The 17994-nt window shown below is 54.4% G+C and overlaps 1 protein-coding gene across 2 annotated transcripts; it reads left to right on the forward strand.

The window, feature by feature from the left end:
- Positions 1–214: 214 nt before the first annotated feature.
- Positions 215–12175, forward strand: TMEM176A (transmembrane protein 176A). Of its 2 annotated transcripts, none has more exons than XM_060247883.1 (7): positions 215–403; positions 6350–6629; positions 6996–7109; positions 7430–7486; positions 7623–7841; positions 11326–11436; positions 11711–12175. In XM_060247883.1, exons 2-7 carry the CDS (start codon positions 6393–6395, stop codon positions 11810–11812), a joined length of 840 nt encoding a protein of 279 aa, XP_060103866.1. In that variant the 5' UTR covers positions 215–403; positions 6350–6392; the 3' UTR covers positions 11813–12175. The 2 variants fall into 2 exon arrangements, with proteins under 2 accessions (XP_060103866.1, XP_060103865.1); XM_060247882.1 differs by lacking the exon at positions 215–403 and adding an exon at positions 1394–1551.
- Positions 12176–17994: the final 5819 nt, after the last annotated feature.

Here is a 17994-nt window from a genome sequence, read left to right on the forward strand (position 1 = left end):
GGTTCTTAACTAATGATGAAGCCAGCGCTTGTCTGTAGAAAAAGCCCAGCAGGAACTCAGGTGCGGATTAGGCCCGCTCTTTGACGCCAAGCCAGCCAGAACTGCGTTCCTGCTCAAAAAAAGCCCGGGCTGAAATACTCCAACAGGTGCGTCCAATAACACCTGCCCTGCCCTCCTTGTACTTTCCGTGAGACGAGAAGGCCAATCCGAAAACTGCCGCGCTGCTCGCTGGAGAGGCCGAGCAAGAAGGGAGGAGGAGGAGGAGGAGAGGAGAGGAGAGGAGAGGAAAGGAGCTTTTCCGGGGGGGGGCGGGGAGGGGTTTGCTTTTGCACGCAGAGGAGAAGGAGGACTGCGAAGAAGCAGCAGCAGCAGCCGGATCGATCCCGGTCAGGTTTCCTTCGAAGTAAGACCTCCTCGAGGGACCAGATTGGAGATCTTGGGACAGTGGGAGGCTGGGCCCGCTCCCAGCCGGGGTTGCCAACTCCTGGCAAATTACTAGATTTTGTTTGTGGGGGAGCTTCTGGTTGGCACCCCTGTGAGGCCTCCTTTTGTTGGATGAATGAGAAGAGGGGCCGGGGGAACCCACCGCTATGGCCGGGCGCGCGCTCCACACAACTCCTAGTCCCAGGGCGAGGGGGGGGGGCGTCTTGGGCCAGTTTCCGCCCTCTGAGCTGCGCACAGGCGGGGAGGGGACCGGGCGCGCCGCTGCCGCTGCACTCTTGGGCAGCCTAAAACTCTGCCTCCCCCGCCCCCCCCCCCGAACTCTCTGCGGTCCCAAGGGCCCCTCCCCAAAGCCAGGCGTTCAGGGCCTGAGCAGCCCCCCTTGGGGGGGTTTCACTGCAGCGAGTGGGAGTCCAGAGCGCGAGAGAGCCACACAGTTTATTGCAGAACAAAATGGGAGCCAAGGGGCACCTTTAGAACCGACTTCGTTTTATTCACAAGGGAAGCTTTCGCGTGCTCTCTAAGCGCGCTTCAGCAGACGCGGGATCCGGTATCAGTTTATTGCTGAGTATAAGGGGGGGGGGGGGGGGAGTGGAGGTGGCTGCAGCCGCACCTGGTCTGTTTGATCTTGGAGGGGGGGGGTGAGCTAGCCCATACAAACCAGTCTCCTTTGCCGCCGCCGCCGCCGAAGTCCGCAGCCTGCCAGCCCCCTGGGATGCCCTCGCTCCCTCCCTACCTGCAAAGAAGGGGCGCTACTCTTGAGCCACTGCAGCTGGGAGCTCATCCCCCCTGCGCCCCCGAAGCCGCGGCTGTTCCTTCCGAGTGGGCGAGGAGGAAGCCCGAGGGGAGGGCAGGGCAGGGGGGGGGGACCGCGGCGAAGCGCTCCTCCTCCTCCTCCTTCCCGGACGGGGCGGCTGACGCAAGGCCGGGCATTACCCGTCGCCAAAGCCGCAGGGGCGGGGGGCGTGGCTGGCTGCCCTCTCCCTCCCGCCGGGCTTAAGGGGAGGTTGGCGCTCTCGGAGGAGCCACTAGTCCGTGCAGAGTCTCGCCTTCCAGTTTTGAGTCGCCCGCGTGGCCGCTGCTCCCACCGACGGTCGCCTGCCGCTGCCAGTGAGTTGAGGGAGGGACTCCGCTTTCCCGGGGCTGCGGCGGGGCCTGCCTGCCTGCCTCCCCCCGGGTGGGGAGCGTCTACCCAGAGCTCTAGCTCCGGCCGCTTCCCGCGTGAGGGGGCTCCGTCGAGGCTTGTGGCGCAGCCGGGAGCGCCGGGCTCACGCGCTGCGGAGGGAAGGCCCTGCACCGTGGTGCCCCCCCCCCGGAGCTCAGTGAGGGCTTGGAAGGGAAGAGCCACCCCCGCGGGAACAGGGGGTTGGGGGCTGGGCGCTCCACGCAGCCGCTGGCGGGGGTGGGGGGGGAGGCTAGGGACTCTCCACAGCGCATCTTCTTAAACGGGGTGGGGTGGGGGCTCTCTGAGCTGCTCCTGAAAGCCAGCCAAGCTCCTGGTTTGGAAGGAGGACGAGGAGGAGGCCACGGCTCACTCTTGAATTTTAATTTGGAGCCCCTTCGAGTCCGAACAGGATTTCCGGGGGGGGGGGGCGCCACCAGCTGTTGAGAGTCGGAGCGCCCCCCCTTCCGCCAGAGCGCCTTGACTCTGGGAAACTCCCGCCCTGCCTGGGATCCTCGCTGGTCTCTAAGGCGCGGTTGGATTCGAATTCGGCTCTTGTGCTGCACACCGGCGCCCGGCAGGGCTGCCCTTGGGAACTGGGCGGGAGTTTGTACTCGCTGGAGCTCTGAACTGCCCCCCCCCCCAACCACACCCGGAAGAGGGCTGCGCTGAGGACGGACCCCAGGCCCTAGGGCGGGCAGGCAGCTCCCCCCGCCCGACACACACACACATCGAGGGGGCCCAGAACTGACCTCGGCCCTGCCCATGGGCCTTAATCTATATGAAATAATGTATATTTCCAAAAACTGCCTGACAGCCGCAATTAATCATGGCGTTTTACAGAAAAAAACAAACAAAAAACCAGCGGCCCCGTGGCGCAGAGTGCTAAAGCAGCCGCACTTCAGTACTGTGATCTGAACTCTGCTCACGACCTGAGTTCTATCCCAGCGAAAGCTGGTTCAGGTAGCCGGCCCAAGGTAGACTCAGCCTTCCGAGGTCGGTCAAATGAGTCCCCAGCCTGCTGGGAGGAAAGTGTAAAAGACTGGGGAAGGCAAGGGCAAACCACCCCGTCAAAAGCCTGCCATGGAAACGTTGTGAAGGCAACGTCACCCCAGAGTCGGAAACGACTGGTGCTTGCACAGGGGACCTTTCCTTTCCTTTTAGCATTCAGCGGCCCCGTGGCGCAGAGTGGTAAAGCAGCAGTACTGCAGTACTGTGGTCTGAACTCTCTGCTCACGACCTGAGTTCAATTCCGGAGGAAGCTGGATTCAGGTAGCCGGCCCAAGGTTGACTCAGCCTTCCATCCTTCCGAGGTCGGTCAAAGGAGTCCCCAGCTTGCTGGGGGGGAAGCGTAGATGACCGAAGAAGGCAATGGCAAACCACCCTGTAAAAAGCCTGCTGTGAAAATGTTGTGAAGGCAGCGTCACCCCAGAGTGGGAAACGACTGGTGCTTGCACAGGGGACCTTTCCTTTCCTTTTAGCATTCAGCAGCCCCATGGTGCAGAGTGGGAAAGCAGCAGTACTGCAATACTGTGGTCTGAACTCTCTGCTCACGACCTGAGTTCGATTCTGGTGGAAGCTGGATTCAGGGAGCCAGCCCAAGGTTGAGTCCCCAGCTGGCTGGGGGGAAAGTGTAGAGGACTGGGGAAGGCAATGGCAAACCACCCCGGAAAAAGTCTGCCGTGAAAACGTTGTGAAAGCAACGTCACCCCAGAGTGGGAAACGACTGGTGCTTGCCCAGGGCACCTCTCCTTTCCTTTGCAAAATAATCCTCCCCTGGATATTGAAGCAGGCAGGATCGAAAACACGAACCAGGAAGTTCAAACAGAAGCACCAGGAAAGGTAAGGCGAGGGTGAGCCCAGCAGAAGCAGCAAGCTGCAGCGAGAGCACACAAGCAGAAACACCTCCTGCTGCCCAGCCGCTGCCAGAAATCGCCCCTGTGGCCTGCCGTTGCTTCTGCAGTGACTGGTGCTCCCTGGGGGAACTCTGCTCCCAAGTATCCTCGCTCCTCCCCCATTGGAATTCTGCCCTGGGGCTTGTTACAGAAAGAGGGTTCTATGAGCTGGGGGTGGTGGGAAGATGCCACCAACGCCTTTGCCGAAGCAATTAGAGGAAAGATGCTTGGGTTTTTCCAGATGTGTGACTCGCTCCAGCTTCTGTATGCACAGGAAGAAGATGATGATATTGAATACTGGATTTATCTCCCACCCTGTCCTCTGAATCTCAGAGCAGTCACAATCTCCTCCCCCACAACAGACACCCTGTGAGGTGGGTGGGGCTGAGAGGGCTCTCCCAGGAGCTGCCCTTTCAAGGACAACCTCTGCCAGAGCTATGGCTGACCCAAGGCCATTCCAGCAGGTGCAAGTGGAGGAGTGGGGAATCAAACCTGGTTCTCCCAGATAAGAGTCTGCTCACTTAACCACTACACCAAACTGGCTCTATTGAAGCAGGCAGGATCGAAAACACAAACCAGGAAGTTCAAACAAAAGCACCAGGAAAGGTAAGGCGAGGGTGAGCCCAGGAGAAGCAGCAAGCTGCAGCAAGAGCCCTGCCTGCCCCACCCATCCCACAAGGTGAGGTATTCCCAGCAGACCCCGATGTTGCCTGGTGAAGGGGGAATTACTGCTCAAAGAAACTACAAAGATGACCTGACTCCAGTGGGAACAAGAGAAAGGAAATTTTACTTACAAAATTACAAGCACATCTTATGCTTGTGTAGGTAGTTGTGTAGGTACACAACTTATAGTTGTGTAGGTATATTTAATGCATTGTGGATAGACTAACTTTTAAAAAAGGTGTGACTTGCTACAGCTCCAAGCCCAGGTAAGAGAGAGAGGAGGAGGAGGAGAAGAAGAAAGGTCCGGCTGCCAAGTGTACTCTAATCCTCTTAACCCTTTCCCTCCCATGCATGCAGAGTTACAATATCCAACAAAATCAACTTAACTTCCACCATTTGGACTGCAAGCTTCTGCTCAACCCCCCACCCCAAACTTTCAATATTTGGGCAGTAGGCTGAGAGTGAGCTTCCCACCCACCAGCGACACAGAGATGGAATGGAAATATTTCTGCATTTAAAGGAGGACCTAAGTGGTAGCATAAACTGGCCACCTTTGTTGGGGGGGGCACTTTTCTCTCCTGCTGCCACATTGCTTCTTTTCACATGTATCCTTAGACAGGTGAGGTGAGGCCACATCCACAGCCTGCCAACAAGGGGGGAGGGCAGCAGATGGGGGGGGGGAGTTCAGGGTCTTTCCCTGGAGAGTGCTGAGCTCCTGGTGCCTCTGAAAGGCCACCGGTAAGCAGGAAACAACCTGCCAAAATGAGGTTTGGAGTTTATTTAGGGAAGTGTAAGCAGAGAGGAACTGGAAAATGACCCTGTGATAAGAAAAGGGAAACTGCTGTGCTCAGAAGGAGGTGCACATGGACAGCCGGGAGAGAGGGGGAGAGAGTCCGGCCTCTGGCTGAAACCCCTGTGGCAAGGAGACATCCCAGCCAGCAGGAAAGAAACCAGGCTCCAGGGATCCAGTAGGAGAATCTGACAATTTTGTGGTTCTGAGTTGAGGTTTTTTTTTGGGGGGGGGGCAGAATCTTCCCAGAAAGGTAACAGGAAGTGACTGTTTCCAGGCTGAGTATGTGAAGAAGTGGACCTGCACACCAGAGCTTCTCCCCAGAACCAAGCTGGGTCAGCCTTAAAGATGCTTTTGCACTCAGACCTTGTTCTGCTGCATCGAGGCTGCATAGAGGGAAGGGCTGGCCAGGTGGAGGCTTCCCCCAAACCTGAAGCAGCCTGGTAGACGAGGAGACATTCAGGCAAGGGCAGTGAAAGGTAATTGAGCTCACCTGGCCGCTTGATCGTGGCTACACCTTGCATTCGGGAAGGCCTGCCTTTGCGGCTGGGATTGCCTTGAGAGACCAAGGGGGGCACCTGTCTTTGCGGGCCCCTGCGGCCCCATCAGGGAATCAGCCTCCAGCCCTGGGTCTTGGCTACCCATTGGCACAGCCTGACCCACTCCAAAAAAGGAATTTGGCCAAGAGGGAGTCATCAGGGCAAACAGCACCCTGCGAGGAAGGGGGGCCTTGGTGACATTGCCCCCACCCACAGCTAGAGAGGAGTGGGTGATGGGAGGCACCCTGCCTTTGAGGCAGAGCCCACCAGAACACAGGAACGCTGCAATTCCTACTGCCCCACCTGCCCCAGTTCTCTTGGTTGCAGGGTACAGGAAATGTGTTCCTCTGTCCAAACCCCAAGGCCTCTGCTTGCTGGATGGAGGGCACCAGTCCTCTTAATCTTTCCCTCCCCTCCCAGCTCTTTCCCTCTCTCTATATTTATATCCTCTCCTCATAGGGGCAATATGATCCCCAGAAGGTCCTTTCCCTGTCTTATCTGGGAAACCAGCCTGGAGTCTCCTACGAACTTGCTAAGCGGCTCCCAAGACAAACAGGAGGGGCTTGGACTTCAGAACCCGGCAGCGCCCTTGAGGATGCTCCCTGGCAGCCGGGGGGGGGGGGGCTTGGGGAAGCCATGAGGGGCAGAGTGGGGTTAAAGGGAGAGAGAGGGTGGTCATGTCCTTCTGTCTTTACTTCTCTGAGAAACCACTTCCGAAGGCAGCTTTCTAGATGCCGCCTCTTGGGCCTGTGTGGTCCCTTCCAATGTTTATTCTTCCACCAGATCTCTTGGCTACGCCACACCCACACTCTCTTCTGCTCCGCCTTGTTATCCGGCATCCCTCTTTCTGTCCCGCCAGGGGTGTTGTGCTGCTGCTCTTGGGCTCCTGAGGAGAGGGCGCGATGGCAGCCAGCCTGGTGAAGGTGAACGGGACTGAGGTCTCCGTCGAGGACTCTGGCAAGACTGTCATCAACGTCAACATCTGCCAGGAGTCTTCGCTGTCCTACCTGGTCAAGGCCATGGCAGCCGCAGGCCGGAAGATGCCCAGACTGGGTCCTGCCCCCAAGACCCTGGAGTCTTCAGCCCCTGCCCCATCCCCTGGAAGAGCCCCATGCAACGGGGAGCAGAAAGTGCTGGGGGTAAGGCCGGGGGGGCGTGAGGGGAGGGCTGGTGGCCCTACTTGAGGGAGGGGTGCCCTCGGCTTCCTGTCTGAAGAGGGAGGGGCTGGGGCTCACTCTTGGCCTGGAACTCCAGCCACTCTGTGCACCAAGCGAGAGGCAGGCCCTTCTGTCTCGCTACGCTGCTGACACTCAGCCTGAGGAAAGGGTATTCTGTACATGCTCAGAGACATCTCCTCTCTGACCTTCAGGACTGGTTCTCCCTTGCAGAGTTGATTGGAAGTCAGCGATGGGAGAAACCTGGGAGGAGGGGGGAGAAGAAGCGACTCTCTCACACCTCTGTGGTTTCCCGGGGGCGTCTGTGACCGGGTGGTGTTTCCCTTGCAGGGGGCCCAGATCCTGCTTGGAGTCATGTGCTTTGGCCTCGGGGGAGTCCTCTGTCTCTTGAATGACTATATCCCAATGCGATATTCAGGGGCTCCTTTCTGGATGGGGAGCCTGGTGAGTATTTGGGGGGGGGGGGCTCTGAAAGGGGCATCCAAGCCCTGGCAGGGTGGGAGGTCCCTGCAGTCTGGGCATCCAGGCGGCAAATGCCCAGCTCCTTTCCCTCCCAGCTCAGGCTGGGGGGGGGGCAAAGGGGGGGGTCATGGGGGTCTTGCTCTCCCCTGGCAGGAGCTCTGGACCGGCCCCTCTAGTGGGGGGAGTGCAAATCCTCCAAGCTTGCCTTCATAATTTGGACTAAGAGCTAGCCAATCAGGTGCCCCTTAGACAGGGGAGGGTCTTGCTGCCCCCACCCACCAGGCCCTTCCTTTCCTTCACAGTTTGTGGTGTCCGGCTCCTTGTGTGTGGTGAGCGAGAGACGCGGGGGCTGCTGCTGGGTGAGTGACTGGAGGGGTTTGGGGGGGGGGCTGTTCTCAGACCCACTTGGGAGCCATTCCTCTAGCATCCCTCCCAAGCCTCGGACACCTCTTCCTGTGGAGGCTCGCCCTCTGGACATTTTCTTTCTCCCCCCAGACCTTCCTCTCCATCTTCTTCAACCTGGCCAGTTTTGTGGCTGGCTGTGTGGGCCTGGCAACAGGGGTAGCAGAGCTGCCCTACCTTCATTACACGCCCTACTGGGTTAATGATGCGTGCAACAGGCAACGGGATTATTATGGATCATGGCAGCCCACCCGGAGACCGGACGATCTTGAGAGGGTGGAAAGATGCAAGAACCGGATGATGAACCTGCTGGTGAGCAGATCCTCCTGAGCCCCCCCACCCCGAGGCGTGGGCTGGGGAGCTGGATCCCTAGAACTTGCGGGGGGGGGGGGGTGTGTGTGTGTCCGACTTCTAAGAGCTGTGCCTGCTAGACCTGCTCCTGGCTATTCTTTGCAAGGTCAGAGGTCATCACAGCCCAGAGGGAGGGGGGATTGGAAGCAAGTGAAGCTCTTTGATGTTTCTGGGTGGGGGGGGGGAGCTGAACCAGAAGTCCCTGCAGGGAAGGGCTTTTCTTAAAAAAAAAAAAGTGAGAACTCATTCAGGTCCAGAAGGAAAAGATCCTGTATCACACACACACAGCAAGATGTTTCTCACATGCCAAAACAGCACTAGTGTTAGTCTCTCTGTAGCAGGAGAAAAGAGCCAGAGTCCAAGAGCAGCACTTGAAAGACTCGCAGCATTTCTGGCCTCTGGGGAGGCACTATTGTCAGTCACAGGGCAATGACTCTGGCTCTTCTCTACTGGCGAAGGCATAAAAGAGTCAGTTGTCCGAAGATCCTTCCCTCCTTCAGAAAAACACGGGGAGTTCCCATTCAGCCAGTCCAGCATAGAATCATAACATCATAGAGCTGGAAGGGACCTCTAGGGTCATCTAGTCCAACCCCCTGCACAATGCAGGAAACTCATAAACACCTCCCCCTAAATTCACAGGATCTTCATTGCTGTCAGATGGCCATCTAGCCTCTGTTTAAAAACCTCCAAGGAAGGAGAGCCCACCACCTCCTGAGGAAGCCTGTTACACTGAGGAACTGCTCAAACGGGCAGGGAGTTCTTCCTCTATCTAGAGCATTCCCCTGATCCAGCAAGGTAGTCACTTTCTTAAAAAAAGAGATCAGGTTAGTCTGACATGACTTGTTCTTGAGAAAACCATGCTGGCTCTTAGTAATCACATCCATTCTTTCTAAATGTTCTAGGACCTACTGTTTGATGATTTGTTCTAAAACTTTTCCAAGTATAGACATCAAGCTGACAGGTCAGTAGTTACCTGGATCCTCTTTTTTCCCCTTCTTGAAGATGGGGACAACATTCGCCCACCTCCAATCTTTCGGCACCTCTCCTGTTCTCCAAGAATTCTCAAAAATAATAGCCAGAGGCTCAGAAATTACATCCGCAAGCTCCTTTAGAACCCTTGGATGCAATTCATCTGGCCCTGAGGACTTAGTTTCTTTTAAAGAAACTAGGTGTTTATGTACTACCCCTATGCTGATCCTAGGTTGGAACTTCATACCTTCTTTATATGTTCTGTTTTTGCCATGTTGAGCACCGTTTCCCTCAGAAGAGAAGACTGAGGAAAAGTAGGAATTGAGCAGTTCCGTCCTCTCTTCATTACCCGCTACAATTTCACTTTCTTGCCCTCGCAATGGGCCTACCATGTCCTTGCTCTTTTTCTTACTCTGAACATAAGAAAAGAACCCTTTTTTGTTCTTTTTAGCATCTTTGGCCAGCCTAAGCTCTTATTGAGCTTTAGCTTTCCTAACTTTTTCTCTACAAGCAGTGGTGATTTGTTTAAATTCATCCTTGGTTATAAGGCCCTCCTTCCAATTCCTAAAGGAGTCTTTTTTATTTCTCAAGTCTTTAGAGAGCTGTTTATGGAGCCACTTTGGCTTCTTTAGGCTTTTTCCATTTTTTCTTCTCATAGGAATCGTCTGTGATTGTGCTTTTAGTATTTTGCTTTTAAGAATAAGAAAAATGATAATTTGCACTACATCGAGGGCCAGCTTCCTAGAGTTCCCAGGATCCGCCCATCTACACATGTTGACTTGGCCAAGCAGAAGTTCATTCTCCAGATCTCTTTGAATAGCTACGGCATAACAGCTTGTGTCCCGAGACCCTGACTGCACTTGAGCTTCCGAACACAAGCAGGGCTGATGACCTTTGAACCTGTGGGCTAGAGCAGCTGTAGGAGACGGCAGCGGGAGCCAGGGAGTGGGTGACGTTGGGGGAAAGGGGGCTCCTGCCAGGGGCTGACTCGGGGCTCCTGAGACCTCCCCCTGTTTTCTGCCCCTGCTGACACCAGAAGACCAGCAAGGCTTCCCGGCCCCTGGGAGGGGGGACGAGAGATTCCCTCCTGCATCCAGTTAGACTCTAGAGGACCTGAACTGAGCACTTTTAACGGCTTTGTCTGTGAAAAAATAAAAATGGTTTAGCAGCCAATTTCTCCAGGATTTATCAATTAAAGGGTGATTATCAACTTTTAGTTCTGATAATATACAAGAGAAATGGAAGTATGTTCAGTTCTTTGAAATGGAACCAGCAAGCCAGACAGAGAACCTGTAGAAATGTTTATATTTCATTGAGATGAGAAATTGTTCTTTTTATGCAGCAAGACAGGAAAATATATAGAAGCATGAGCCCTACAATCAGTGTGAAAGGAAATGCAAATATTATGGAACGTTCTAGAGTTGCTTAATCGTGTTATAGCAAATAACAGTTTAAAAGCAGATCAGATTTCAGGTTTTTGTCTTGCTGCTTTTAGGGACTGTTAAGAGCCCAGAAATCTCTTCTTGTCTTCTTCATCTGAGACGCCCATCCAGAGAACTCTGACTGGCTGTCACGGGAGTGAATTTTTATAGAAACATCTCAGTCTTACCTTTCCCTAAATCTACCCTGTCATAATCATGTGATTGTTATCTTGATAACTGATTGGTTCATAACTAAATATGAGATAATTAACACGTGCAAATAAGCCAATCAGTAAGTGCCTATAAATTGCATCTGATATAGCAAGATAATGATGATGATATTGGATTTATATCCCACCCTCCACTCCGAAGAGTTTCAGAGCGGCTCACAATCTCCTTTCCCTTCCTCCCCCACAACAGACACCCTGTGAGGTGGGTGGGGCTGGAGAGGACTCTCACAGCAGCTGCCCTTTCAAGGACAACCTCTGCCAGAGCTATGGCTGACCCAAGGCCATGCTAGTAGGTGCAAGTGGAGGAGTGGAGAATCAAACCCGGTTCTCCCAGATAAGAGAGCTCTGGCTGACCCAAGGCCATTCCAGCAGGTGCAAGTGGAGGAGTGGGGAATCAAACCCGGTTCTCCCAGATAAGAGTCCGCACACTTAGCCACTACACCAAACTACACCACTCTCAAGTCTCAACTCTTAATCTCTGTTAAAAAGCTAACTTTTCTGTAACTGTTTCAGCTTCCTGTTGAGGATGAAAGTAACTCTGAGCAAACCAAGTTCACTGACAGCTGAAAAGTGCTTGAACCCCCCCCCCCCCCTTGTTTAGCTTGCAAACTCTGCAAGGGAAGGTTGGTGAGATCACAGCTGCCGTTAGAGCTGCAAGTCAAAGGCTCTGCCTGACTGTCCAGATTTGGCCCCCAAACCTCTGCCCATCCATGGGGTGTTCTTCACAGGAGCCTGGAACAAGGAGGCGAGGAGGGAGAGGAGGCAGTCATGGGACCTTCCTCATGGACCTTCCTCAAGCCAGTCCTTTTTTTTTTTGCTCCCCAGAACATTGTTAGCGGTGCTCAGATCCTGCTGCTGATTTTCTCTGTGGCCGCTCTGGGAATCGCCCTCTTCTGCTTTGGATACGGCCTGCGCGTTCTCTGTTGCACACCACGGGTATTTGGGGAGAGCACATGGCGGATGGGCAGGGAGGGAGGATGTGGGATCCTGTGGGATGGAAAGTACCCCATGGGAGACCATGGCATGCTTCCAGGAGAGATTGCCATGAACCGTGAGGTCACCAGATGTGCCCAGGCCCTCTTTAACCGGTGGGCCTGCCTCAGCCAAGCGAGGGCTCTGAGGTACAGCAGGCCACACCCTGCGCCCGCTGTGGCCTTTTTCTCTCTTCCCCAAGGAATGACTCCTCTTCACTCTTCCGCTTTGTTTGCAGGCTAACACTGAGGACCACATCACAGTTGGGGATCTGGAAGCCCCCCTGACAGAAGTGCCCCCTCCATATGAGGAGCCCACCAAAGAAAACACAGCTGCCTAATCTGGTTGGGGCCTCCCCTACTGCGTGGGAGCCTGCCCCATGGCACCTCTGGCGTCTTGCTGCCTCTCCACGCAGACTGCCCAGGGGAATCTCCCCCCGCCCACGTACACCACGCTGGGCCGCCTGCTTCTGCCCTTTGAATTGCCAAGTTTCTCCCCACACCCTGCCACAGCCTCTCTCGATTGGGATATGTAGCCTCCTCCAGTCGCAACCAGCTCTCTTCTAGCACTTTGATAAGATTGCAGTGGATTCTGTGCTGGTGTTTTGGAATACTGTAATTCAGTTTTAAATGTAAGGTGTTTGGGGCAAAGACCTGCCTCCTTGTGAGCTGGTGCCCTTGTGAAATAAAAACCAATGAAGAGCTGGGTGGTTGTCCCCACTGGCTGGTTCCTGGGCTGCCCATGCTTGGGGGAGGCACCAGGAGTTGGGGAGGGCGCTCTCCCCTCTGCAGGTGAGAAATGCGGTGGGGAGGGGGGGAAAGACTGGGACCAAACTGGATGTTACACAAGGTGGATCCAGGGTGCTGGACCTGAATCTTGTCACTCATGTGAACAGGAAAACTCTCCTCAAAAGTGCTCTGGTTGGCTCTGAAGTGTTGGGGAGGGGGGAGGGAGTTGGCTTCAGGCGTCCCTCCTGGGCCATTTTTGCCAGCAGAAACGTGCAGCCAGAGCCCTTACTGCTGGCACAAATGGCACATGAAGGAAGCCAGAAGCCCCTCTTCCACCCTTCTTGCAGGGCTCTGGAGCTGAACAGAGCCCCCCTGCCCCCTAGTCAGACACCTCCTTAGCTGAGCTCAGGGCCGTAGCCAGGATATGGAAGGTTGGGGGGCCTCTAAATTTTTCGGGGGGCACTCAGCAGCCCCACCCCATAGACTTCTCTCCCACTCCCTTCAAATCAATCGGAGGCTGCTTCTGTCGCCCGCCCCACGTGCTGTTTGGATGATGGGAAAGGGAGGGCACCAAGCCGAGAGCATTGGGGCTGGCAGCAGAAGCAGCCCTCAGCCTCCCCCTGCGAGTTAAAGGGCTCCGCACACTATTTGAGTGGCAGGGAAGGGAGGGCAATGGGGATGAGGGTGGCAAGGAGGGAAGAGAAGACTCTCCTCGCTGTTGCCCTCCCTTCCCCGTCACCCAAATCCTGCAGGGTGGATGGCAGAAGCAGCCCCCAGCCAGCCAGTTAAAGGGCCTGTTGATCAGTTGATCGTCAGGCCCTTTAGCTGGCATAAGAACATAAAAGAGTTGAAGACTGACAATGTTAGTAGCTAAATGGCATTTTTTTAAAAAGACATCAAACAAGTTGCTGTAGTTTGGAGATAAACTGTAATTCCAGGGGATCCGGAAATCCCACCTTGAAAGAAAAAGAGTGCGTGTGAATGAGTGTGTCTGGGGTTGAGGCTGAAGTGCGTCCCCCCAGCCCCGCAACCCCTGCTCACATGCGCTGAGGGGGCGGGCTGGGGGCTGGCCAGGGCCTGGGCCTGCCTGCGAGGTGGAAGTGAGCTGGGTGCTCCCAGGAAGGAAAGCTCCAAAGTGCCAGCCACTCAGCGGGGAGGACTAGGAGGAGTCCCTGGGACTGGAGAGTCACCGAGGCGGGGAGGGGGAGGTGAGCTTGACCCCTTGGGGGTTTGCAAAGCCCCCTCTCCTTGTGTTCTACCTAGCCCAGGGAGCAGAGGACGGCTGCCCGGATGGGAAAAAGAGCAAGAAAGTCTGTCTGGTTTTCTAGCAGAGGGATGCAAAAGCCAGAGCCTGCCTTGTGCCAGTGGGGAGGAGGAGGAGGGGCCTGGGGGTGCACAGGGGGAAGGGACCCAACAAACACCAGCCTTTCAATCTTGGCACCTTTCCTTTCCCCCAAAAGTCCATGTCAAGTCCACTGGGGAAGGTGACTGCGTCCTGCCTGGCAGCAGGCAAAGAAACTGCTCCCCCCGTGATCCGCCCCGCCCCACCCCGGTGGAGCTGGTTTCAGCTGCCTGGCACTGGCACTGGCTGGCCGGCAGTAAGCACGGAGGTGTCCCTTTAGGCGGCAGCAGGCATGACTCCAGCCTGGGCAGCCATGTGACTGGATGTGCTTTGCCTCCTCACGCCTGACGGCCATGCCAGGGTGAAGTGTGGGCCTCGGGTGACTCTTCTGGGGGACGCTGCTGCTGCTGGGTGGCTTTGCGTTACCGGAATGGAGTTTGTATTATAAAGCATGTTGTTGAGCATGGGCTGGTATTGGAAAATAAAAGATTGCTAGTACTCGAAGGCACAGGATTAGTTAAAGGTTGGCATGCATATGTTTGGCACCAGGCCCCCCAGAATAGTAGCACTTTTTTGAACCATGAAATAAGAAAAGCGATTTATAAGATCTGGATGGAAATTAGAAGTAAATTTTACTCTTATACTCCACTTTGGGTATCACCGGTGGAGGCAGCCATGCATCCAAACTTATATGATTGGGGGAGCTCTTATAATTATAGCACATTGTTGGATAATGAAAATAACCTAAAATTAGATGGCAACATAATACCGGATTGGTGGGTCAGGTGCCAAGTAAAGTCAAGATTTCAATCTGATAAAGAAATTGGCTTCCCCAAAAATTTGAAATTAAATGAGTTTGATACATTGATTTACGATTCTCAAAAAGTTATCTCGAAAATTTATAATTGGTTATTACAGAATAAGATGCAAAATGAAATGGTGAAAGAAAGCTGGATTAAATGGTTAGAGGATTCTGGATATACTATTGAATTGGCGGAATGGGGAAAGGGTTGGGAACAAAACATAAAACTGACAAAATCAGCGGTCTTTAAGGAAAATTTATACAAAATGATGTATCGCTGGTATCTCACCCCGGAAAGATTGGCTAAAATATATCCAAGTTATTCAAACAAGTGTTGGAAATGTAAGAAAGTAAAGGGGTCACTTTACCACATTTGGTGGAAATGTGAAAGTGCAAAAACATTTTGGATTCAAATTAACATTTGGGCTCAAAGAATTTTAAAAAGGTTTAAACACTCTCCGGAATTGTACCTACTGAGTATATGTAAAGAGAATTTACCTACACCTGAGAAGAAATTATTAATTCATATGATCACCGTCGCTAGAATCTTATATGCAAAGTATTGGAAAGGCCCCAAAATTCCAGATAAGGAAGAATTCTTATCTAAATTATTAGAAGCTGCCGAAATGGATACTTTGACTACAAGGTTAAGAGATGGGAATTTGAGGAGTGTAAAAAGACTTGGGAACCAATATATGACTGGGCTAAAAGTATGGGGTGTGTTATGAGAGAATAGAAATGTATATTGTAAGCTCTTAAACTCCCTGTATGTGTGGGTGAAAGGTGGTTGGATGGTAGGAGGGTTGGTTTGCTGTGTCTATATGTATTGTGTATTTTTGTTTTATACAATTAAAATAGAAATTTTGAAAAAAAAATAAAGGGCCTGACGATCAGCTGATCAGCGGGCCCTTTAACTGGCAGCCAGAAGCTGAGGGCTGCTTCTGCCGCCCACCCCACACCGGATTTGGGTGACAGGGAAGGGAGGGCAGTGGGAAGGAGCTGATGGGGGGGCCCCAAAGTCAGAGGGCTGTGCCCCCACAGGCCCCCTCGTAGCTACGGGCCTGGCTGAACTGAACAGAGTTTGACCCTCGGCAGGCTGGTCAAACAGTCGTTTCTGCCAGTATACAGGCGTCCTGGGGGGGCACTTTCTGCTGGACCTGAGCAGCAGTTTCAGCAGGCCCCACAGCACTCCGTGGGTCATTCTTCAAGGTCCTGAGACAAGCTGCCCTCCCCTGCCTGAGTTTCCCAGGCTGCAACACTGGCTGAGGCAGCGGCAAAGCGAACTCCCTGCGGGGTTGCACATCCTTGCAGCATGCTTGTACAGTGGCCTGCTGCGTGTCCAAAGCCACTACGTCTGCCACTCTGGGGGGCTGGCCTCCTTTGCACAGCCTTGCCCTGTCAACAGGAGAGTGTGCGTGTGTGCTCCGTGTTTAGATTCGGCCTTGGCCTAAAGTCAGGAGGCTCCAATGGGGCATCTCATTAAAAAGACCACTGGATGGCTTCAAGCCCCCTCCTCCACTTCCTCAAGTGGTGAGAAGTTCCAAAGGCTAGTGCTTTCCCAGTGTCTCCCAGAACTACGACCGACCTCCCAACTACAAATGGAGACAAGGCTGCTTGGGAGGTTGAACTCTATGGGCAGGAGTGGCCAACGGTAGCTCGCCAGATGTTTTTTTGCCTACAACTCCCATCAGCCCCAGCCATTGGCCATGCTGGCTGGGGCTGATGGGAGATGTAGGCAAAAACATCTGGAGAGCTACCGTTGGCCCTATGGGATCCTGTCTTTGCCGCGTGCCCTCCCCGGCCCCTGGCACTCCGGCCTGCAGAGCTTCTACCCGGAAGGGAACTTGGTTGGTCTTCAAGGTGGACTCAGACATTGCTCTGTTGCTGGCACGGAGACCCTCCGGCAGGCTGAGGTTTGCCCTGAGCATCATGGTCCTAGGTTATCTCCCCCCCCCCTCTTCCACAGTGAGACCTTTTGGGAGGAAATGACTAAACAGGTCAGGGGGAGTAGTCAGCTCCTCAGGTTCTGATCCTCGAGACACTGCATACCCTTTGCAACGGAAGCTCTAGTTCTTTGTTTGTGCCAGGCGTCATTCAACAGCAAACAAAGGTGGGCATTTAAAAATGATGATAGGAGCAGCAGTGCTGAAAGCAAAGTGGGGAAAGGACATTTGCCCCAGGGGATTTCCAGCCATTTCCTCCAGGCCCAGGTTGTTTGCAATGGGAGCTCAGCTTCTTTGTGGCACGGAGATCACAGAATGAAGAGAAGATGTCTAGGAGTTGGCCGCCTTCCAGATGTTCATGGGTGCTGTAGTGCTAAGTGTGCCCCCCCATCTCCAGATTCCCACCCCCTGCTGTTTGTGGCAGGCATACATTCAGGTAGGCAGCTGTGTTGCATTAAAACAACAGGACAAAGTGTGAGTCCAGGGGCACCTTTACAACCACCAAGGTTGAATTCCGGGTGGAAGTTTTTGTGTGGCTGCAGGCTTCTTCTGTGTGTGTGCACACAAAAGCTGCTATCCAGAATTAAACTTTGTTGGTCTTCAGGGTGCCCTGGACTCACACCTATCAGAACAGAAAACCAGGCATCTCAGAGCAAACCACCAGGGTCAGGAAATGATGGTGGTGGGAGCCAGGTTCAAATCCGCACCCTGTCATGGGAGGCTTTCTGGGTTGTTAGCAGTCAGGCCCTCCTCCCACAGAGGGAAGCAGTTTAATGCTGAGAGAGAGAGAGAGAAACAAATGCCCCTCTTTTCATATCCTCCCCAAATATACGGGCACTCCACTGCCTGGTCTAAGAATAAAAGCAAAATGGAGAGGACTTGAGAGAGAGCAGGGCGGCTCCAGACACACATCCGGCAGGTGAGACAGACAGAAGGGGCAACAAGCTCATAGCCCTCCTCCCCCTCCACCAGAGGCAGGATTGAACCCTGAGAAACCCTCCCCTCCCTTTGACTGAAGGCCAGCCACATCCAGCCCCACCTCCCCGCACCCAGCCCAGACAGATTCTCCCCTCCTGCCCTCAAGAAGCCATTTATCCCCTTCCCCAAGATCTTTGTCCACCTCCAAGAAGCCAATCAAGGTATTGTTTGGGGGCAAACATGTCAGATGGCCCCAAGGCAAATCCCCCCCCCCCCCGTAAGTGCCAGCACTCAACTCCACAATGGGGGCGGGGGGAGGGTGCTCTCTCCTGGTGCCCTCTTGCTGACCCCTTCTTCCGGACTGGTAAACAGCCCCCCTGGGAGATCGATCTCCCCCCCTCTCGCCCCTCCCTTCTTTCCCTCTTGGCCTTTCTGGTTTATGATTATTTATTCCTCCTCATCAGTTGAGATCCAAGCGGGCTCAGGGCGGATTACAACAGTCAGTAAGGCAGATCAAGATTCTACTCCCTGCGGGCAGACGCTGCATTGGCCGCCGGGCGTGTTGGGCGAGTCCTCGAAGGGCGCCCCCTGCCGGGGCTCCCAGTGCCCTGCCTCTCGCGGGGCTCAATTTGGGGCTGACTCTGGCGGGGGCGGGCCACGCCTTCCTCTTCAGCCTGCCTCGCAGGGTGGTTGTGAGGCTACAGCGGAGAAAAAGGGAGACGGCTGGGGTCCCTCCCAGCCGGGAGAAAAGGGGGGCGTGAAGGAGGCCTGGAGGAGGGGAGGGGAGGG

Source organism: Heteronotia binoei, chromosome 10, assembly GCF_032191835.1.
Source record: "Heteronotia binoei isolate CCM8104 ecotype False Entrance Well chromosome 10, APGP_CSIRO_Hbin_v1, whole genome shotgun sequence".
Lineage (NCBI taxonomy): Eukaryota > Metazoa > Chordata > Lepidosauria > Squamata > Gekkonidae > Heteronotia > Heteronotia binoei.

Coding starts and splice junctions, on each gene's coding strand:
- TMEM176A (XM_060247883.1), top strand. CDS start 6,393: ATGGCAGCCAGCCTGGTGAAGGTGAACGGGACTGAGGTCTCCGTCGAG. Junction 7,487..7,622: donor GACGCGGGGGCTGCTGCTGG/GTGAGTGACTGG, acceptor TTCTCCCCCCAG/ACCTTCCTCTCCATCTTCTT. Junction 11,437..11,710: donor TTCTCTGTTGCACACCACGG/GTATTTGGGGAG, acceptor CTTTGTTTGCAG/GCTAACACTGAGGACCACAT.